Source organism: Carassius auratus, chromosome 8, assembly GCF_003368295.1.
Source record: "Carassius auratus strain Wakin chromosome 8, ASM336829v1, whole genome shotgun sequence".
Classification (NCBI taxonomy): domain Eukaryota; kingdom Metazoa; phylum Chordata; class Actinopteri; order Cypriniformes; family Cyprinidae; genus Carassius; species Carassius auratus.
In genome coordinates this window covers 21,993,880-22,014,924 of record NC_039250.1, presented here as the reverse complement: position 1 = coordinate 22,014,924, position 21,045 = coordinate 21,993,880, and the positions used below count along the sequence as shown (strand labels likewise).

General features: G+C 37.9%; 2 protein-coding genes, 3 non-coding genes and 1 pseudogene across 6 annotated transcripts; 4 read left to right on the top strand and 2 right to left on the bottom strand.

The window, feature by feature from the left end:
- The first annotated feature begins 458 nt into the window (after positions 1 to 458).
- trnah-gug (transfer RNA histidin (anticodon GUG)) lies at positions 459 to 530 on the top strand. The gene has a single exon. It is a non-coding gene; the product is annotated as a tRNA-His (tRNA).
- Positions 531 to 1,097: 567 nt separating this feature from the next.
- On the top strand, positions 1,098 to 8,706 carry LOC113107637 (TBC1 domain family member 25-like; annotated as a pseudogene).
- A 1,715-nt stretch (positions 8,707 to 10,421) lies between these two features.
- Positions 10,422 to 10,494, bottom strand: trnaf-gaa (transfer RNA phenylalanine (anticodon GAA)). Its single transcript has one exon. It is a non-coding gene; the product is annotated as a tRNA-Phe (tRNA).
- A 907-nt stretch (positions 10,495 to 11,401) lies between these two features.
- On the top strand, positions 11,402 to 11,474 carry trnar-acg (transfer RNA arginine (anticodon ACG)). Its single transcript has one exon. It is a non-coding gene; the product is annotated as a tRNA-Arg (tRNA).
- A 772-nt stretch (positions 11,475 to 12,246) lies between these two features.
- LOC113106780 (uncharacterized) lies at positions 12,247 to 14,154 on the top strand. The gene is made up of 4 exons (XM_026268806.1): positions 12,247 to 12,661; positions 12,792 to 12,850; positions 12,985 to 13,238; positions 13,938 to 14,154. Exons 1-4 carry the CDS (start codon positions 12,289 to 12,291, stop codon positions 14,116 to 14,118), a joined length of 867 nt encoding a protein of 288 aa, XP_026124591.1. The 5' UTR covers positions 12,247 to 12,288; the 3' UTR covers positions 14,119 to 14,154.
- A 1,264-nt stretch (positions 14,155 to 15,418) lies between these two features.
- On the bottom strand, positions 15,419 to 21,045 carry LOC113106779 (properdin-like). Of its 2 annotated transcripts, none has more exons than XM_026268805.1 (11): positions 20,962 to 21,029; positions 20,666 to 20,762; positions 20,208 to 20,352; positions 17,727 to 17,893; positions 17,458 to 17,628; positions 17,188 to 17,382; positions 16,930 to 17,103; positions 16,628 to 16,819; positions 15,931 to 16,042; positions 15,684 to 15,795; positions 15,419 to 15,582 (listed from the first exon to the last, which is right to left on the bottom strand). In XM_026268805.1, exons 2-11 carry the CDS (start codon positions 20,718 to 20,720, stop codon positions 15,571 to 15,573), a joined length of 1,335 nt encoding a protein of 444 aa, XP_026124590.1. In that variant the 5' UTR covers positions 20,721 to 20,762; positions 20,962 to 21,029; the 3' UTR covers positions 15,419 to 15,570. The 2 variants fall into 2 exon arrangements, with proteins under 2 accessions (XP_026124590.1, XP_026124589.1); XM_026268804.1 differs by having other exon boundaries at positions 15,423 to 15,582; positions 20,666 to 20,748; positions 20,962 to 21,045.

Below are 21,045 nucleotides of genomic sequence, written 5' to 3'. Positions count from 1 at the left end.
TGAGATATAAAGATTTTTTTTCTTCTATATTTGACCCTCTAACTTAAGCACTCACTATTCTTATTATATTCTTTAAAAAAAAATCTAAATACCTTTCTAATCTTTTTGTATTCTATTTTATTTTTATTTATTATACAATTATAATCTAACAATTATATCTAACAATAGCTTGCTCTATTATTTTTCTATTCTATCTGTTTTATTTTATTATATTATTTAAAAGCCTTTGCTACGTGTACTGCGTTAACTGAGACTTGTTATAGCACTTATGTATTAATGCTCTTTTGTTGTTTTTGATTGCTTCCATTGTCTTCATTTGTAAATCGCTTTGGATAAAAGCTTCTGCATATAAATGACTAAATGTAAATAAAAGAAACTGCAATGTAAACAGAAGAACTATGTTGTGTTTAATTATAATGGCCTACAACTACGCAGAGTGCGCAGCTGCCAAGTAGCTCGCCGTGATCGTATAGTGGTTAGTACTCTGCGTTGTGGCCGCAGCAACCCCGGTTCGAATCCGGGTCACGGCAACATCATAAAGGCAGGCTCAGTTGTTTTGACAGTTTGTGCTATGGATGATAAAATGCCTAATGCTACTTCATGATGTAATCCAAGTCAAGTCAAGTGTAGATATATATATGCTTATGAAAAAACGTGAGAATATTTTTATTTATTACCATATAGCTTAATACTATTTGCCATCGGTAAATGTAAGACATAAAACAACCCAATTCAAATAATAGCTAAATGTCTGCATTTGTCTGCCCGTAAATCATCGTTGAATATTTTGTTTTCTTTTTGTTCCCCGAAGAATCCAATGATGTAATGCCAAAGTGGCGGACGTCATATCCTGTTGCTGTCAACTCACGTAGCAAACGCAATGCCTTTTTACTTAATGTCAACAATTATTGAGCCAAAGAGACGAAGCTCTGAAACTACCAGAACTGTCATAAAATACAGTCAAACATTAAAAATTTTAAGACACGAAAGCCTTTTGCTGACTTGGACCGGGGGCTTTTATTTTGAAACGTGTCAGCAGGATATTCAATGTTTTCATTGAACCTGCCTAGCAAGTGAGAGAGGGGGTAACGGGTAACCCGCATCCATTTGTTATTGTACTTTTAATTTAATTTTTTTATTGGATGACGACAACACATCTCTGAACGGGACCCCCAAAGCGGACTACCCACCATGTCGGCTGAGGAGGAGAGGGGGGTAGTTCGTGTCAAAGTCAAGGTGAGAAATTGTGGGGATCGAGCAGCGGCAGGTACAAACCTAACCACACACACACACACACATAGACAGACAGCGAGAGGAAAAACACATTAACACACACAGTCCCAGCCAGGCCAGGAGATACTGTCTGGTTGCGTGTCTGTGTCTGTCAAAGGGTTTTTCAAACAGTCCTAGTCTTTCATGTCCATCGCTTGACTTCGCTGGCATCTGTTTACAAAATCGTGATCGAATCTTCATCTTTCGTTTACTGGGGCAGACGTGCATTCTTTAAGGGTGTGTGTAATAATCGTATTGCTTTATCCTTGGGTGACACGCTTTTTGTAGAAATATGTTCATTTTTCGTTCTATTTTTCGTTGTTTTTAGTTATGTTTTGTTGTTCGTGTCATATAATTGTTTGACATATACACGTCAATCATAGACAGTTACGTCGTTATCATTCTGTTATTGTAAATAGTGTTTATGTTTGTATATTTATTAGTGAAGCCACGTCGTTACAGAAGAAAGATTACACCAATATATCCCGCTGATAGTGAGTCATGTTTGCTCTTCAAGTGTCACATGATCAAACCTGCCATGAATTCCCTCGCTTGTTTTTCAGTCGTTTCTCAGGTCTGCTGTAATGAATACGAAAAGCAGTGTATCCGCTTTTTGAAAGGTATGTAGGTATTGTTTCAGATACAGACCTAAAGAGAAACGCCATGAATGATTAAATGGCACTTAACATGTTGGCCCATTTTAAACAGCACCTCTATTTCTTTAAGAAGTCTGTTTAGACGAAAATGTAGGTCACTGGATTTTAGTATAATCACAGTGAACTTTTGATTAATTACTGCCACGACTAATTCTTGAGACATGGGATAAAAATGATCTGCTATTTTAATCGCAAGATTACACAATTGCTCAGTTATATATTTGTAGGCTACATGCATGTTTTTTTCTTGTCAACTGCCATGCAGCTTGTTACATAAGTAAAATATATATATATATAATACCTATGAAATATTAATATGTAGGAAATATGGTTTATGTCAGTGTTTTCAAGATTTTCTGTGCGCTGACCGTGATGACTGCATATCAGTTTGAAACCACCCTGTAACATCAATATATTAGTTCATGAAAGTGAATACTAGATTTAATATGATGATAGTCATGATTTATGCCAGATAACTTGTTTCTCACAGTGTCGATCCATAATGATACATAGTTATTGTCAACTAAAAACTATTCATTTTCAATAACTAAACAAAGCTAAACACAAAATATAAATTTAAATGAACATTTTTAGAAATTAACTAAGGTTGAGTAACTATTAAATTATAAGGTAACTATTATAATTTTAAGTACTAAAACTACTAAAACTCAAATAAACACAAAAACATACAAATTGACTAAACTTAAAATATAAAAGTAAAAGAATTCAAAATATTAATTGTGCTATAATACTGAAATAACAAGTAAAACACATTTTGGCATGGGAGGGAGAAAAAAAAGCTGGAGATACACTTACACACAAGTGATTATTTCTGAACAATAAGATTTTTTTTCCTTGAATAAGTTTCATATCTTGATTTGTCCCAAAACTCAAGAGTCAGTATCAAATGGCAACCGAAGTTACAAATTTAGGAATAATAAAATAATTTTGGTTCAGTGTGAACCTGGACAGATGTGCTGCAGTATGGTCTGCTTGGGACAGATGACCTTGTCATGCCGTGTTTTGCAGGTGTTTAAGCACGTGTTTGTAAAGATCAAACTCTGTACAGCCAGAGTCAGTTTCCCATTGCTGGTTGCAACACTGATAGAAACTCAACAGGCAGTAAATCCATCTGAATAAATAATGTGTCACCTGATTAGGTGATTTGCATTTCAGAGGATAAGTGATTAGCCTTTCGGTACCTTGAGATAATTAACAAAGCTGGGTTATGTAAAATAGGCGGTGTTACCCGTTTCCTTTGTTTTTCTAAACTTGTACTTTTAAAATCTGTCTGTTGCAGAAGTGTGAAGGGGTGTTACCAGTGGAGTTCCGCTCCTTTGCTGTTGATCCTCAAATAACTTCACTGGAGGTATTGCAGCATATCCTGATACGAGCATTTGAGCTCAATGGGTGAGTGTGAAATTGCAAAATGTATTTGTTTTGTGCTAATTGTCATTGTAATTGCTAGATCTATAAAAAAATACAGTGGTAACTTTTTATGATTGTTTAATAGCAATGATAATTCAGTGCGCTGCAGTTAACAGAGATGGCTTTTTTTTTTGGTTCCCTGTAGGAAACGCAACTTTGGGATCAGTTACCTGTCCCGTGACCGCGGAGGAGTGGAGGTTTACGTGTCTCTGCTGTCCGACTGGGATTTAGATGCAGCGTTTGTCAGTGCAGCAAAGCCTTTCCTCCAGCTCAAGATGGACATCAAACCCTCAGAGGACAGTGAGTGAACTCCACATCCTTCTATTTGGAGATTATTAAAGGTCTGTCAAACTCAGTAGATTCTGAAAAGCTTTGACTGCTCTGCCTCCCTAATGATTTCTTCAGTTTAGCTATTCCCTAACCACAAATCAATAATCGATCAATCAAATAAAAAACAGTGTAATTATAAGTTGTTTGGGGTAGTTACTGTTCATTTCAAATGATTGTGTATTTACCTGAGAATATGCTTATTTGTCCACTATGTTTGTTGTCTACATATTGTATTTATTGGTTACAAGAATTATTATTTTAAAATTCTGCATTTACCTGTAAATAAAACAATTCCAATCTCTAATGCTTTAATATATATATATATATATATATATATATATATATATATATATATATATCAGTATTCTTTAATGATTTCCCACCATTTTCTTCCTAAGGTCCTGTTTTGGAGGATTGGGACATAATCAGCCCTAAGGATGTGATTGGCTCAGACCAGTTGCTGGGAGAGAAGAGGTCGTTGGCTTCTGCCGCACTTCCTTTCACACAGTCCCTGCTGTCCCAGGTTACTCATGATGTTCTTCACCCTATCAGCCAGCTCTTTTACCAGCTAGTGTCTGCTACAGTCAGTCAGATTCACAGTCTACTGCCTTGATACTGTAATTAATGGCAATTACCCCCAAACAGGTGAAGTCATTAGATATTTCAGTCCTTGTGATCAAGACTTGTGCTCTTGTAAGAAGCAGCTTTGTGCTTACAAACTGATATATACATTTGAAGATAGAGGGAATATTTTCTGCATCTCACTGATAGCTAATAAATCATGGGCCAGATATCTTATGTGATAGGAGTGTTTGTTTCCACGTGTCTTCCACCTAATACCATAGATTTTTGCTAGAAGTCTATATAAATGGTGAACACTTTTATGTTTGTTTCTCAATTTGTAACTACCTTCACATTCAGGTGGGTCGCACTCTATCACGTGTGCAGGCAGGCGTTGAGTTGGTCCTATGGGGAGGAGGTGAAACCATTTAAGCCTCCTTTAAGTGATGCTGAATTCCACAGTTACCTGAACAGCCAAGGTCAACTGACCCGACCAGAGGAACTTAGACTTCGTATATATCATGGTGGAGTTGAGCCATCCTTACGCAAGGTAACCAGACTGACTTTTGCATTTTTTAAAGGGTCAAAGAACTGCCTTTTGTTTTTTATTTCTTACTTTTCTCTGAGGTGCACTTATTTAATGTTATCAATATTTTATTCTTACTTTAAAAGTATCATAATTTAAATGTAATCCTGTTTTAACCCCCCTCACCTGAACGCTCTGTTTGAATAGACGTGGCAGATTGTTGACTCTGAAGTAAAAGCCTGCTAGTACAATTCTACATGAGTTTTAGCTTTGAATACAAATGATTATAGTTATTTATTTATTTATTTTTATAATATTTATTTAATTAAAAGCTAATATAACACTGTTTTCAAGGCTGGAATAATATTTTAGATAATTTATTACCATACTTTAAATTATGGATTATTTTCTATCATGTGTGCAGAAAATAATAAAGTGTGCATTTAAAAAAAGCATTTTAAAGAGTCTGATGAATTCAAACTTGAATTTTTCTCTTCCATCACTATATTTTGGTGACAGGTTGTTTGGCGATACCTCCTTAATGTGTACCCAGATGGTCTGACGGGACAAGAGAGAATGGACTACATGAAGAGGAAGACAAGAGAGTACGACCAGCTGAAGAGCGAATGGACAGAACGGGTCAGCGCAGAGGACCTGGAGTTCATCAGGGGAAATGTTCTGAAAGATGTTCTTCGAACAGACCGGGCACATCCTTACTACGCAGGCTCAGAGGACAGCCCACATCTCACTGCCTTGACAGACCTCCTCACCACCTTTGCTATTACACACCCACAGGTAAACACGCAGTAATACCCTTCGATAACACTAGGATGTGCCTTTACCTCTGCGGGAAATAAACAATCCTCGTTTACATTCACAGGTGTCTTATTGCCAAGGCATGAGTGACATTGCCTCGCCAATCCTCGCCGTCATGGACAACGAAGCTCATGCCTTTATCTGCTTCTGTGGCATTATGAAACGTCTTGAGGGCAACTTCCGCCCTGACGGACAACTTATGTCCATTAAGTTCCAGCATCTCAAGTTGCTTCTGCAGTACTCAGACCCTGAGTTTTATGCCTACCTAGTCTCCAAAGGCGCAGACGATCTGTTTTTCTGTTACCGCTGGCTGCTCTTGGAGCTGAAGCGTGAATTCGCGTTTGATGATGCCCTGAGAATGCTGGAGGTCACCTGGAGCTCCTTGCCACCTGATCCACCGGAGACAGAGGTGGAGCTTCTGGGGCCAGCGCTTGAGGCAGATCAGTCCAATGGCTCGCAGAATCTCCATCAGAATGTGGACATGGAGGAGATAGAAGAGAAGCAGACAGGAAGGCAGAGGAGACATCACATGCTAAGACCGTCCCGAGAGGAGGCAGATGGGGGACGTAACTTCATCGTAGAGGAGGAGAAGGGGCCTCGGAAGGAAGGTAAAGGAGAATATGGTGTAGATGACATGGTCAAGAATGATGTCACAGCTCCCACTCCCTCATTTGAGAAGCAGGCAAGTTTTGGGGAATTCAAGTACTATAGTGGCCGAAGCGAGGACAGCTTTGAGATGAATGAGAACGATTGCTCCGATCATATTTTATCTTCAGTACAGTTTCAGTCTGCACACTCCACATTGCCATTCTCGGTCCGTCAGTCCACAGAGGAAAGTGAGGATGACCCTGGAGAGCAGGAACCTCTTATCTGTAATCATACACCGTCTTCTCCAGGGCAAAGAGACTCTCCCAATGGGCAAGCAGCTTCCCCAGCATCATCTCTGCCTTCTAGTCTACCAAATTGGAAGAGTAGCTCAAATCATTCACCGGAAGCATCTAATTCTCCATCCAGCTGGAGAACAGCGTCTCCTGATGCCCTTTCAAAATGCACATCCTCTTCCTCTAGTGAAGACAAAGCCGTGTCTCCTGATAAACCTCCTGGGGAGTTCATGTCATCACAAGCTGTAATAAATGAAACTGGGGTTCAATCCCCATCGGTGGTCCCAGGGAAATCTCGACTGGTGTCTCCGTCGCAGGGTTCCAATCGTTCGCTTCTCTCTTCTCCTGTTTTACCCTTTGGCAAATCGCCGTCTTTGCCCAAAGCGTTCTCTAGCAGTCTTCCCTCGCCATGCAGACCCACTGGGTCTGGCGTAACCTTTCCAAACACAAACAAACCAGAAGGAGGCACAATTAAACCCTGCTCGCTTCCTCCTCCTCAAGAGTTTGGGAAAGGGAATCCCTTCATGCTTTTCCTTTGCCTGTCTATCCTGCTGGAACATCGTGACCACATTGTTAAAAACAGCCTGGATTACAATGAGCTGGCCATGCACTTTGATCGCTTGGTCCGTCGCCACAACCTTGGGCGCATTCTGCAGCGAGCTAAAGCCCTCTTTGCAGACTACCTGCAGAGTGAGGTATGGGACTCGGAGGAAGGGGATGAAGTCAGCTTAGACTCCCCGACCACAGCGGCAACATCCCCCCAGACACCCACAAGTAGACCTCCTTTCCTCAATGTACAGCCCTCTCAGGGTACCTTTCCGAATTCAACCTATAATCTGGCCAATACCATTCCCTCTCCAGTAACTCCTGTTGCACTCTCTCCATCTGATTCCTGAGTCTGTACAGTAGTAGATTATCTTCAGAAACAAGCTCCGCACCACAAATGGACCCAGAAGCAAGTTTTACTGTACCTTTCCGAGTCACAGCATACCTTTGTGCTTTACACATGCTTAATAAGACTTGTATTGTTTTATGTTACCAACCAAAGCTTAGTGACTTTCTCATATCTCCTTTTTCCTGTCCAACAAGGCAAGCCCTTTTCATTGTACTGTATCTTTTTTTTAATTGCACTTTATTGATTGTCCTTTGGAAGGGCAGGCCAGTTTGTGTCTCGTTTCACTTTGTAAATACTTTCAAAAGGCACATTATGGACACATTAACCCATTATAGTAACCTAACTTGCCTAAAACAAAGCAACAAGAATATACTGTTATTTATTTCTCTGTGTATAATCTTTATTTTGGCAAAAATGGTGTTATCAGCATCCTCTTGAGGTTATCGTGGCTCTGTTGTTGTAGGGAGGAGAATGTTTACTCAAGTAAAGCTTCTGAGATGCTCTCTGAAATGTATTCATTAATTTGTTTGACATTGCCAGCAGCAAAGGTGTATTTGTTATACTGATACGTGTCATTTGTGCTTTGTGAGAACCTTAAGCCTTGACTTTTGTTTGTACGAAACATTTGACCAGAGATGAAGGTGCTGATGCATTATCCAGTATCCCATCAATGTGAAACCACCTGTTGTAGAACAGGTAACATTCAGCCCAATCTTGAATTGATCTCTGAACTACCAGTGGAAAACTTCTCTAGTGTCCAACAGCTATTTGACCTGTCAGCTGTAGCTCTACATGCAGTGGATGTTTTGGTAAAGCAGCACTCAAAATGGAGAATGGCTGGTAATTTGGTTTCACTTATCCTCGCCTTGGTTGGAGAAGTGCCTCGTTTCACTGAATTAGGCAATTTTGTCTCTCTTTCTTCTGTGTTTAAATATAATTTAATTGCTTTTATCCTTCTTCCACCAAAGGTTTGTCTCTTCATTCGTTGCCATAACAACTTTATCATTAAGAGGCAACAATCAAGGATCGCTGCTGTCAAAAAAAAAAGTATTGAGTATTACAAAAGTGTTTAATACCTTCAGCAAAATGCATTATCTTAGACTCATTCTTCTTGTCTTAATATCAAGTGTTCTTTTTTTCTTCTTTTTTCTAAGTGCTAAAATGATAAACCTGCACATGGGACTAAAAAATGATTTTCCTGGAAAGTGGAACAGTGATAAGTACTTGTACTTGTATGTTTGGATTGGTCCTGTATGGTATTTTATTCAAACTCATGGAGAGACTTGCTAGATTGAATGCTTGCAATATTCCTATTTGTACAATAAATTCACTGAATATTAATTGATCAGTGACCTTTCTTTAGAAATCTCTGCTGGAATTGCATCTTAATCTGTGAGTGTTGAGTTTTTTTTTGGGGTGGGGGGTGGGGGGCATGGTAGCTGGTTTCTAGCTGGTCTAAGGTCGTAGATAATTTTAGACCAGCAACAAACCTGCAACTGACTTGTCGAGCTTTTTTGTTTTATATATATAGTTTGATAGCTGGTCACTCGGCTAACAGCCAGCTACCATGGTCCAAAACACTGCAGTCCATTATGGAAGTGATTACCAAGAGAAAGCTTTCTTATTTAAAATTTTTTTTTTGGTTGAGTGAGTGAAATGTGTAGATTTCCAAAATATTTAGTTTGAAATGGTTAGGAAAATAGTAAGTTTTGGAAACATGGTTGGTTTGACAAAATAACTTATTTCATGTATCTTTGGTTATTGGATAACTGTAAAAGCAATATTCTTGGCACATGGCTTCTATGTCATTTTATTGTTTTGTTTTGCAAGTTTAAAGGGTTAGTTCACCGAAAAATGAAAATTATGTCATTAATAATTCACCCTCATGTCGTTCCAAACCCGTAAGACCTCCGTTCATCTTCGTAACACAGTTTAAGATATTTTAGATTTAGTCCAAGAGCTTTCTGTCCCTCCATTGAAAACGTATGTACGGTATAATGTTCGTGTCCAGAAAGGTAATAATTAAGCCATTACGTCGAGCACAAAAGAACCGGTGAACTGTTTTCTTCAACCGGTTTATTGAATCGAAATGTCTGGAAGAATCAGTTTGCGGAAAAGAACCGAACTTCACATCACTACCTGGTGATCCGAAAACCGATGTAACCGGTTCTTGACTCGTGAATGGGATATTGGTTTATTTGAACTCAGAGGGAGTGTCAAACACATAAAAAAAAAAAAAGTTAACATCTTTAGTCATTTGTGGATTAATGCTTATTGGAAACGAGAACCGTTTCAAATTATTCAGTTCAATTTGGTGAACTGGTTCAAGAAGATCTGGTTACATCGAGTGATTGGTTCGCAAACCGGATATCACTTAACTGCTGTGTTTTGAACTCGCTCACAACAGTCCGGAAGAGAAGACAATGCTGAATAAAGTAGTAGTTTTTGCTAGTTTGCTATATTGGCGGTTAAAACAAGAAACCTTTATTATGATCATTCATGTTTATTTCATGCTGTAACAAGTAAAGAGGAAGAGATGACCTATTGCTTTATCTGAGAAGCTTCAGCGATGTTTCGCTACACATTAAAGAGCCATGATCTATTATTATTAATGTATATCATAATGAGCCGCATGTATTGTTTGAAATTCTTAAAAGAAATGACAACATTTGAGAGTGGAGGCTTTGTTTCATACCAAGTGTTTTGTTTGTCTCCACACTGTCAGTTTCCTCTTTGCTCCGCGATGTCAGTCTATGTTTTTGACCGAATGAAAACATGATGTAGGCTTTGGCGAGAGAGCCATGACTTTGTCGGACATAGCAACAGAAAGGGGCGGACCTTTGCGACGGGTTTACGTTATGTGAAGAAAAAAAATAAATCAACAACCATCAACTTAAACTCAAAGAAAACAATTTAATTTGGGATGTTTATTGCACAAAATAATGTACACATTCATTCTGTTCTCTCGTTTCATGTTACAAGGCACAGGTTTATTTATTGAGACGATTGGAGGTTCTATGGCGTATTCCACTAAAAATAATTGTTTTGGGTCAAAATGCCGAAACCCGGGATCGAACCAGGGACCTTTAGATCTTCAGTCTAACGCTCTCCCAACTGAGCTATTTCGGCTGGTGATATATCTTTCGGATAGACTTCCAGAAAATAAAAGAGTGTATTTTGAACGTATATAACGTTAGTCAATTTGATTTCAATTTAAAAGTACTTTGGTGGCGCTCCTGTGTACTGAAAATATTGTCAAAGCATTACCCCTCTTTCACACCGCAAGCGTGAGCGTCAAGCAGGAGCGTCGGGTGAACAGCAGTGCAGCGGGGGTTTCGGCGTCCGTTCTATTTTTGCTGTGCTGCTCACGCTCAATTAAAGTGAAAGCACACTTTTGATGGACAAAACAAATGTGATTTAACACAAAACGTACTCAAAATGCACAGAATAAGCATGTCAAGAGTTTTAACAACAATGACAATGTCTAGTGTTTTAACAATTATGCCAGAAAATACAATTAAGTATAACAAATATGTATTTACCCATTTAAACTTTTTATTTAATCGTTTTGGGTGAAAGTATGGCGTATTGTTATAAAAACAAATGTTAAGAATTATACCCATTGTTTGAAATGGTTATATTGTCGGCCGAACACGCTTTGCAGCCGCTGCTGTGATGCTGTACTGTGAATACTCGCGAGAGATTGCTGCTGCAGTGACGCACCGCTCACGTTTGCGGTGTGAAAGAGGGGTTGCGCTGCCTCATTTCTAAGAGCGCTGCGCCCTCCTGTGGTCGCAGACTTAATCGAGAATGTGTCACTTCAGAAAAGTAACCGTTATAAAATTGGTTGTTATTTGTCTTGGGACATAAATAATAGTAATTTATTTTGGAATGTAATTGTTACTTTTGTGAAATGAGGCAGTCTTTATAGTTGCGACCATTTAATGCGACCACAGGAGGGCGCAGCAGCCTTCGAAATGAAAGCTAGTAGCTAGTAGTCATACAAATAGTCACGTGGTCATTTAGTATACTTATCGGGCCAGTGGCGCAATGGATAACGCGTCTGACTACGGATCAGAAGATTCTAGGTTCGACTCCTGGCTGGCTCGTAGCTTTTCTTTCTTAGAATAACCAGTAATTTATTGTTATGTTTATTTTGGCAGCTATTTTTTTTATTGTGACAGCAAAGCAGTCCATGTCACCTGTAGGTTGTGGTTATTCTTTGTTATGACAGCCAATCACGTTCCCGGCTGCAACCATGAAACTTATATTTTAGCCAATCAGCGCTCGTATCGCAACCGCGAATTTGCCAATCAGCGCTCGTATCGCAACCGCGAATTTGCCAATCAGCGCTCGTATCGCAATCGCGAATTTGCCAATCAGCGCCCGTTCCTCATCCGCGATTCTTCGTAGTAAGTAGATCAATTGATAACATTAAAAACTACCGGAGATTTAAGGATCACGGGTGAAGAAGAAGAAGATAACGGTCATCGATTAACTTCTAAACAACATTTGCAATGTAAGTGAGTCTTTTATCAATAAAATTACAATACTGGTGCACAAATATGCATTAATTCATGCTTCAAGAATGCACAGATAATCACGAGTTAATGTAAACTCATGAAGGACTAACTTAAACCATTTATTAATGATTACTACATCAGCAACTAATAAACATTCTATATGATTAATAGATTAAGTAATAAATAAATTGTTACCAGTCAAATGTACTTTAATGTATAAGTTGAGTAATAACATTATATTAACTAATGATTTAAATGTATATGTTAATTACTACAGTGGCCAAAGCTATGCACTTCAACTTCCAGTTGTCAGCTTTAATTAATCTTTAGCTAATGATTTGCAAAGGAAACTGAGGAACTGAGTTATAATATAATATTGTGGTATATTATCTAATTGTCAATGTTTTACTATTTTAAAGGTGAGCTTATTGGAGTGGAATATCTTTACCAGCAAACTGGTAAAGTTCTGCAGGACTACAAGTTGGCCATTGAAGAGTCAGAGACTACTGAGGTTGGTATAGAGGTGGATGAAGGTTATGCTGAACTTGAGGAGTTTCAGGACATCACTGTCCCCACCTTTGACACTGAACGGACACCTGCTGCCTCTTCACAAGCATCAGTGTCTGCAGCATCTGCAGCATCATTTCCAACTCCTCCAGCAACCAGCCCCACGTCATCACTGTTTGTGGTCCCTCCATCATCAGTGTCATCTCCTGTCAGCAGCTCACTGCACGCTGAATCAAATCTAGAACTCTTTCCTGGAGCACATAGCTGTGAGTTTTACTAAAGTATTCATAAAGGTTTCGTATTTGTTATCACACTAACTATAAATTTGTATTTATCACATTGAAAGGCATAAATACAAATTTAAAATAAATATTTACCTTTTTAATGTTGCCCCAGTGGACCGATTATCTGCAGAAACGGATCGTCCAACATTGGAAGAGAACACTTCACATGATGTAAGGGTCCAGTTTATTTTTTATGTACATTTACATGTGTGTAAGCATAATCTGGGTTACATTGGATGTGCTTTCATGTGAATATTTGTATTCACTGATGCTATCAAAAGTTCCTAAATTATCTTTCATTTTAGGATTCGGTTGGACCTGATAATATTGAGGGGTATGGAGCCGTGCAGGACTTGGCAGAGTTTTTGGTTAGCCTCAGAGACCACCGTCTGGCTTTGTCGGGAGAAGAGTGCATCAAGATCATCTCCCTATGGCAGGCATTGGGGGAGTATGACAAGAAAAAGACCATTTACCCACCACGTAACCAAACCAACCTAAAACAGGGACGATTCAGGGCCACTAAGAAGATTGTGGCCCCAGGTGTGGAGAGCAGCAAAAGGTATGTTACGTTTAGTAAACACAGGGTCTACACATTTTTTTATATAAAATATATATATATATCTGAAACTGGCTGAAATATCACCTACAACTTTTTTTGTTTAGTAAGGATTTCTAGTTAAATTAGTAAAACCTGACACCTTCATGACTAGCTTATCTTCCTGTAGCCTGTTAAGTTCAAACTTAGCCTGATTACAACATAAATTATTAGTTGTGATTTACGTTTTATTCTGACTATATATATTAGGTTGCTAAGTATGTTACATTGCTATGAACACAGTTCCAACTGTACACTGGAATATTTAATTTAGAACAAACAAGGCAATCATTTCTTAAATCATTAAAATCATTTTGTATCATGTTGAGTCAAATAATTTGTCTTTTACTGTACTTTAGTAAGTAGCCATGTAATAAGTGGGATAATATGCAGTCATTATTGTGAAAAAAAACCTGACTTGCTGACTAACAACACCCTGTAATTATTCCACAACACAGTAGAGAACTGATTTATTGATATGACATTTCAACATCAATCTAAAAACAAAACAAAGAGAGACAACATAACTATGCGCACATATTATAAATGAACATTTAGACAACACAAAGCAAAACAGACAGCATAGGAAAGGTAAAATAAAAATAAGATCACACAATGAAAACAATCTTACATTAATAATATGTATTCTGTTGTAATTTGCAGGTGTTTCGTTGGGGCTCACAGTCCTGCACAGTGGCCTGACTGCAACCGAGTGGTGGAGGCCATTTTCATAAGGCTCTGTGCTCTCTACCCAAACGCGGTGCGCTGTGATGGAGTGAGGGTGTCCCGCTTCACTGTGGTAGCATGTGCTTACAAGCACATCCAAGATAGATATATAATATAAACGGTATGTTTATGTTTTTTATTATTATTTTGGCTAATATATGAAAAGTCCACTACAGTGGTAAAAACAATTTTTATTTACTATTTTTTTTAAGCAAATATGTCATAATTGTACTGCTGTGGTAAATGTTTGTCTTTGTTTACTATTAATTCTTATTATTTTCTAAGTCTGATGTCAAAATTGCACTGCAAATGTTTGTTTTGGTTTGATATTTATTATATTTTTACACTGATATGTACAAATTTTATTATTGTGGTAAACATTTTTGGTGTATACTGTACAAAATTGCATTACTGTTCTAAATGTTTTATTGGCTTTAAAATATATATGCAGATTAAAAGGGTTGTTAATATTTGCAATATTCTCACAATATTTGTACATGTATATATATATTTGCACTGTTGTTATAATTTTATATATTGACTTTATATTTGCAAATAAAAAGGGTTGTTAATCTTTGCACTCACAATGTTTTTGTGCCTATTTCTCACTGTAATTGTAGTTGCAAAAAAAACAAACATTTTTTTAAGTATTCCAGTATTACATAACAGTAAAACACACACACAAAGAAACAGGGACTTCCAGAATAAGTCAGAAAATATAATAATATAATATAATGTTATACTGTAAAAATAATATATTATACTGAAAAAAATGTGTCAGTAAGCGCTGCGTTATTCATGTATTTTGTTATGAAAATGCACAAAAACACAAATCATGTATTTTTGCGGTTTTATCTGTCAATTCATTTCAGCTTTTTTTATCCAGTGACCGCTGGATGCCTTTGTCCATATAAGGTATTTCCTGTAGCGTGCGTCACATAGTGGTCACAAGTTGGTGCTTCTACGAGTCCGTTTTGGACTTAATGCGAGAGAGCGCCCTCCGGCGTCCGGTATGAATGAAACGTACATAACGTGATTGTTTACCCTGGAAAGTTCCCAAATTAAAGTGCGGGGGACGAATTTACGTTCGATTAAATTACGGGGGATAATGATGATTACGCACGCGTGCATTAGCAGCGTCAAAACGGACACATTCCAGGAATTCCATCACTGGTCGGAGCGGGCCGCGAACTCGCGTACCTGTGCGTCTTTTAGGATCTTTACCTCGACTAATGGGCGCCGGCCTAAGCAGAATGGATAACGCGTCTGACTACGGATCAGAAGATTCTAGGTTCGACTCCTGGCTGGCTCGTAGCTTTTCTTTCTTAGAATAACCAGTAATTTATTGTTATGTTTATTTTGGCAGCTATTTTTTTTATTGTGACAGCAAAGCAGTTTACAAAGATGTGCATCAATCAGCACTCAATCCAATCCACACCACAAAGGCTAATAAAGCAAGTTATTCTATGTTAGTAGCACAATTCCTAATAGAACAGCTTGGCATGTTGAGGTCCTTCCAGCTGCGGCTGAGGTTACTGTGTAAGGCAGCTGGTCCTCTGGTCTTCAACAGCTACTCTGGAGACTGCTCATTCATCCAGGAAAACAGTAAGAATATGTTGTTAAAATGTATTCATTTTAATAAATAAAAAAATTATATAATATAAGTTCTGAACATAAAATTACATCCTCATCCTCGCACTCAGGAACATTTGTACATCGTCTTCTCTCTGTTTGTGTTTCCAAACCCTCACAGTTAACATCTGGATCCCCTGCAAAAATACTACGGTCTTGGGAACTTTAGGAAAAAGGAAGAAAACTGATTGTTAAACAACACACAACCATACTAACCAGTATGTAAAGAAATTGCACACCTACGATGTATTATAGACAATATCTTATGTTAAGAGCATTCTTTTTTTTTTCCTCCTACCGGTATTTAGAGATGTCAGCAACACACTTTCTTTCTCGTGTTTGTTTAGAGTCTTGCCCACAGTCAGGTTTGCAGTTACTCCACTCACTCCACTCAGACAAGACGCCCTTCACTGGACACAGTCAGGGAGATAATTTGTTACTTTATAGCTACGATACTTTACACCTGCGGTGGTTTGGAAAATGCTAATTTTGTCTCAAACTAGGAACAACCAGCCTCTAATATCATTATCAACAATATGTAGAGAATATAAAATTAGTTTGAAGTGCTATAAGAAATAATCTTAAACACTCACTTTACAAAATGTAACACAATTTAATGCTAAACAATAAACATGAAAATGCCTACTTCAATACTATTTATAGTATGTGGAAAAACAGTACAGCAAAGAAGAAAGTCCAAATCCATAGCATGCAATAAACGGTGGGCAAAAAGTATCTCTCTTGAGATTCTGAAGAAGGCATCCAATGAACACTTTACTGTCCCATGAAACCGCAATAAAGGATTTGTGAATGGCAGTGAAGGCTGGTAGGTCAAGTGCAGAGATAGTATGTCCTAATTTTATTCATACTACCCCGTATTTATTCTATACAGTGCATACTTTTTTGATGTCGTAAAAGTAAGCTTTAAACTAGATCTATTTCCTACTAGACGGAATGCAATTTCGGACACAGCTATGATTTTTCTTTGCACTTACTGTCACAGTTGCTAATGTCATAGCAGTTGCCATTTTGAATAATTTCTCCTTCACAGGCACTTCCATTGTATTTTCTACCAACACAGTCCCTCTCTCTCCTTCGGATTCCCAACCTGGTATTGCATGTAATTTTTCTAGTGGAAGGAGCTCTACATGGACTCCACTCACTCCATTCAGTCCACATCCCATTTACTGATGCAAAAAAAACAAACAAAAAAAAATACAAAGAGAAAAATGTTAAACTTTAAACAATCGATTCTTTTTTATTTGTTTAGATAAACCATGCATGTCACTCTACTTACTTGGACAGGGTACAGCAATGATGCAGATACCAGGTTTTTGCTCTTCACCTTGGCACTGTCTTCCACCATATGCTGGTTTAGGAGAATCACACCTCCGTCTTTGAGTCTGCTTGCCCACTCCACATGTCACAGAGCAGGGAGTTGAACTCGTCCAAGCGCCCCAGTTTCCATCAACTGTAGAGCAGAGACATAAATCTGTGGTTTCTAAAAACCACTTGTATGTTTGGCTGTTTTATATAAAACAACAATGTATATTACCTAGGCAGAATGGTAGTCCGCTGCAAGGACGGCCATCTGTGTCAGAGCCTTTGCAGTCATTGCCAGGTGGAATCAAAGATGGAGGAGGGTTGGTGCATGTCCTTGTACGGAGCTCTTTTTCAGGTTCACGTCCTTCATAAAGACAAGTAACTGGACAGGGACCCCAACTTCCCCAACTGGACCACCCGCCATGAGCTAGATATCAAATGAGAACGTTTTTCATTTTCAGTATCTTTAGTAAGTAAAGAAAAGAGTGAAAACTATACTTACTCGGACAGATTACTTTAGTGAAGCAACTGGTGGTTTCTTCCTCTGCACCGCTACAGGAGCCTCCACATTGTGGAACGGGTTCAGAGCATGTTCTTCGTCTCTTTCGTATTCCATTACCACATGTGACTGAACATTGCTGCCAATTCCCCCACTTTGACCAGCCACCTTCAACTGGACAATATATATATATATATATACAGAAACATGAGAAAAGACATGGAAAACTTTATGTTGAAATGTAACAATTGCTCTACAATTTTCCTTTCTACCTGGACAGCAAACTTTTTTCACACATGGCTTAGTTTGAACTGATCCTAGTCTTTCAGGGTCTGCGCAATCACCAATTCCATAACAAGACCTTCGCCTTTGGCTGACTCCCTCTGAACAACTCACCGAGCACTCGCTCCAGCGAGTCCATTCAGACCACTTCGGCCGCCTGGAGATCAACAATAAACATGCAAGACATTTTTAAGGGATATGCTCTGCACATCATTTTATCTCATACATTTCAGTTCAGCTAATTCAGCAGCCTGAAGAGTTACATTATCTGAAAGGTCAAATGGTGACTGGCGAAAGTCTCCAATGTATTTTCTTTTCATAAAAAATGCAATACTTTTTATGAAGGTGTAATGGAAGTAGCATCAGATCGTCTCTGCAATATAAAACAAAAATGTAAGTTGGGGACTTTGTTCTATGCATCAGTTGATGATTGGATTTTAAGATGTGGGCGTTGCACTCAAATATTAATACAAACTTGATTTCAGTGGACTAAATGATTAAAGAAGTCAGCAGAAAGAAAGCTGTCATTTTCATTTTCACTGAAAGGTTATGACATTTCTTAAATAAAAAATATTTTTTCAAGACCTATAACATGCATTTATCAATAACAGATGAATTTTATATACAGTCTTGTTCAAAATAATAGCAGTACAATGTGACTAACCAGAATAATCAAGGTTTTTCGTATATTTTTTTATTGCTACGTGGCAAACAAGTTACCAGTAGGTTCAGTAGATTCTCAGAAAACAAATGAGACCCAGCATTCATGATATGCACGCTCTTAAGGCTGTGCAATTGGGCAATTAGTTGAATTAGTTGAAAGGGGTGTGTTCAAAAAAATAGCAGTGTGGCATTCAATCACTGAGGTCATCAATTTTGTGAAGAAACAGGTGTGAATCAGGTGGCCCCTATTTAAGGATGAAGCCAACACTTGTTGAACATGCATTTGAAAGCTGAGGAAAATGGGTCGTTCAAGACATTGTTCAGAAGAACAGCGTACTTTGATTAAAAAGTTGATTTGAGAGGGGAAAACCTATAAAGAGGTGCAAAAAATGATAGGCTGTTCAGCTAAAATGATCTCCAATGCCTTAAAATGGAGAGCAAAACCAGAGAGACGTGGAAGAAAACGGAAGACAACCATCAAAATGGATAGAAGAATAACCAGAATGGCAAAGGCTCAGCCAATGATCACCTCCAGGATGATCAAAGACAGTCTGGAGTTACCTGTAAGTACTGTGACAGTTAGAAGACGTCTGTGTGAAGCTAATCTATTTTCAAGAATCCCCCGCAAAGTCCCTCTGTTAAAAAAAGGCATGTGCAGAAGAGGTTACAATTTGCCAAAGAACACATCAACTGGCCTAAAGAGAAATGGAGGAACATTTTGTGGACTGATGAGAGTAAAATTGTTCTTTTTGGGTCCAAGGGCCACAGGCAGTTTGTGAGACGACCCCCAAACTCTGAATTCAAGCCACAGTACACAGTGAAGACAGTGAAGCATGGAGGTGCAAGCATCATGATATGGGCATGTTTCTCCTACTATGGTGTTGGGCCTATTTATCGCATACCAGGGATCATGGATCAGTTTGCATATGTTAAAATACTTGAAGAGGTCATGTTGCCCTATGCTGAAGAGGACATGCCCTTGAAATGGTTGTTTCAACAAGACAATGACCCAAAACACACTAGTAAACGGGCAAAGTCTTGGTTCCAAACCAACAAAATTAATGTTATGGAGTGGCCAGCCCAATCTCCAGACCTTAATCCAATTGAGAACTTGTGGGGTGATATCAAAAATGCTGTTTCTGAAGCAAAACCAAGAAATGTGAATGAATTGTGGAATGTTGTTAAAGAATCATGGAGTGGAATAACAGCTGAGAGGTGCCACAAGTTGGTTGACTCCATGCCACACAGATGTCAAGCAGTTTTAAAAAACTGTGGTCATACAACTAAATATTAGTTTAGTGATTCACAGGATTGCTAAATCCCAGAAAAAAAAATGTTTGTACAAAATAGTTTTGAGTTTGTACAGTCAAAGGTAGACACTGCTATTTTTTTGAACACACCCCTTTCAACTAATTGCCCAATTGCACAGCCTTAAGAGCGTGCATATCATGAATGCTGGGTCTTGTTTGTTTTCTGACAATCTACTGAACCTACTGGTAACTTGTTTGCCACGTAGCAATAAAAAATATACTAAAAACCTTGATTATTCTGGTTAGTCACATTGTACTGCTATTATTTTGAACAAGACTGTACGTGCTGATTTATTTAAAGTGAAAATGTCTGCATGTTATCAGCTTTAAGGAAAACTTAAACTATAAATAATAAAAAGTAAGTAGCTCTCCCATTAAAAAATTAACAACTGTTTTTTTTTTCTCTAATAAATAATAGTTCTAATAAATAAAAGCTCGATGTGACATTTATCTGTTTTTGGACTTGACCATTATAAGCATCACATCATTGAAACTCACCCACAGGACCTACAAACTCCATCTGCTTCTTTGTATCCATAGCTGGGGTTCAAGCAACACTCATCTTTTTTAACTTGACCCAAAAGATCACTACATTTCCCAGTGGACAGGGTAAATGATGCAAAGCAGTCCGCTAGCTGTGAAACTTCAGAAACACCACATTTATTAAAAGATTAAATACTTCTTACACATTTTGTCTGTTATTACTACCATGACACAGATGATCAGGATGCATTAATATAAAACATATATATATTTGCATGATTCAGTTGTTTAAGGGATTTACTAAATGATTATAATTTACTAAAACAGATCATTTAAACATACATACAAAAAAAAAAAAGTCGGTACAAAAAGTATTTGAGAAAAAAGTCAGTCAGCTATTAATATTTTTGCTTACAGTAATATTCATGTAGATATGACTTAATATTTATATGTAATCATAAAACATTTCAAACCTGATTGCTGGACATAAATCCCAAGGAGCACAATCCCCCAAAAGATCAGATTCATGGCTGAATCAGTGTGACAGAAAAGCTTTCTGAAATAGAAGGACTTGTAAATAAATAAGTTAAATAAGTAAACACTTTAAAATTATGAATAGTCAAACAGTACATAATGTAGGTGTGGGTTATTGAGTAATAAAAAAATAATTGATAAATTGGTCATACAAATTAAAGGTTCAAATTCTAATGTAGTAAGTTCATACATTATGAATTAAATATTTTAACCAATATAAGATTTGACCACTTACCTTACACACTTCCCTTTATTGAGACAGTTTAAGAGACAAGAGGTTTTGTTACACCCTGCCTAGGTTCCTCAAAAGTGACTTTAC

Excerpts from the sequence above, each read along its gene's own strand:
- LOC113106780 (XM_026268806.1), top strand. The coding sequence starts at position 12,289 with ATGTTTTACTATTTTAAAGGTGAGCTTATTGGAGTGGAATATCTTTAC. Across the intron at positions 12,851-12,984 it reads AAGAGAACACTTCACATGAT|GATTCGGTTGGACCTGATAA; the intron begins GTAAGGGTCCAG and ends CTTTCATTTTAG. Across the intron at positions 13,239-13,937 it reads GGTGTGGAGAGCAGCAAAAG|GTGTTTCGTTGGGGCTCACA; the intron begins GTATGTTACGTT and ends TGTAATTTGCAG.
- LOC113106779 (XM_026268804.1), bottom strand. The coding sequence starts at position 20,720 with ATGAATCTGATCTTTTGGGGGATTGTGCTCCTTGGGATTTATGTCCAG. Across the intron at positions 17,104-17,187 it reads CGGACTACCATTCTGCCTAG|TTGATGGAAACTGGGGCGCT; the intron begins GTAATATACATT and ends TCTGCTCTACAG. Across the intron at positions 16,043-16,627 it reads TGACATTAGCAACTGTGACA|TGAAGGGCGTCTTGTCTGAG; the intron begins GTAAGTGCAAAG and ends GACTGTGTCCAG.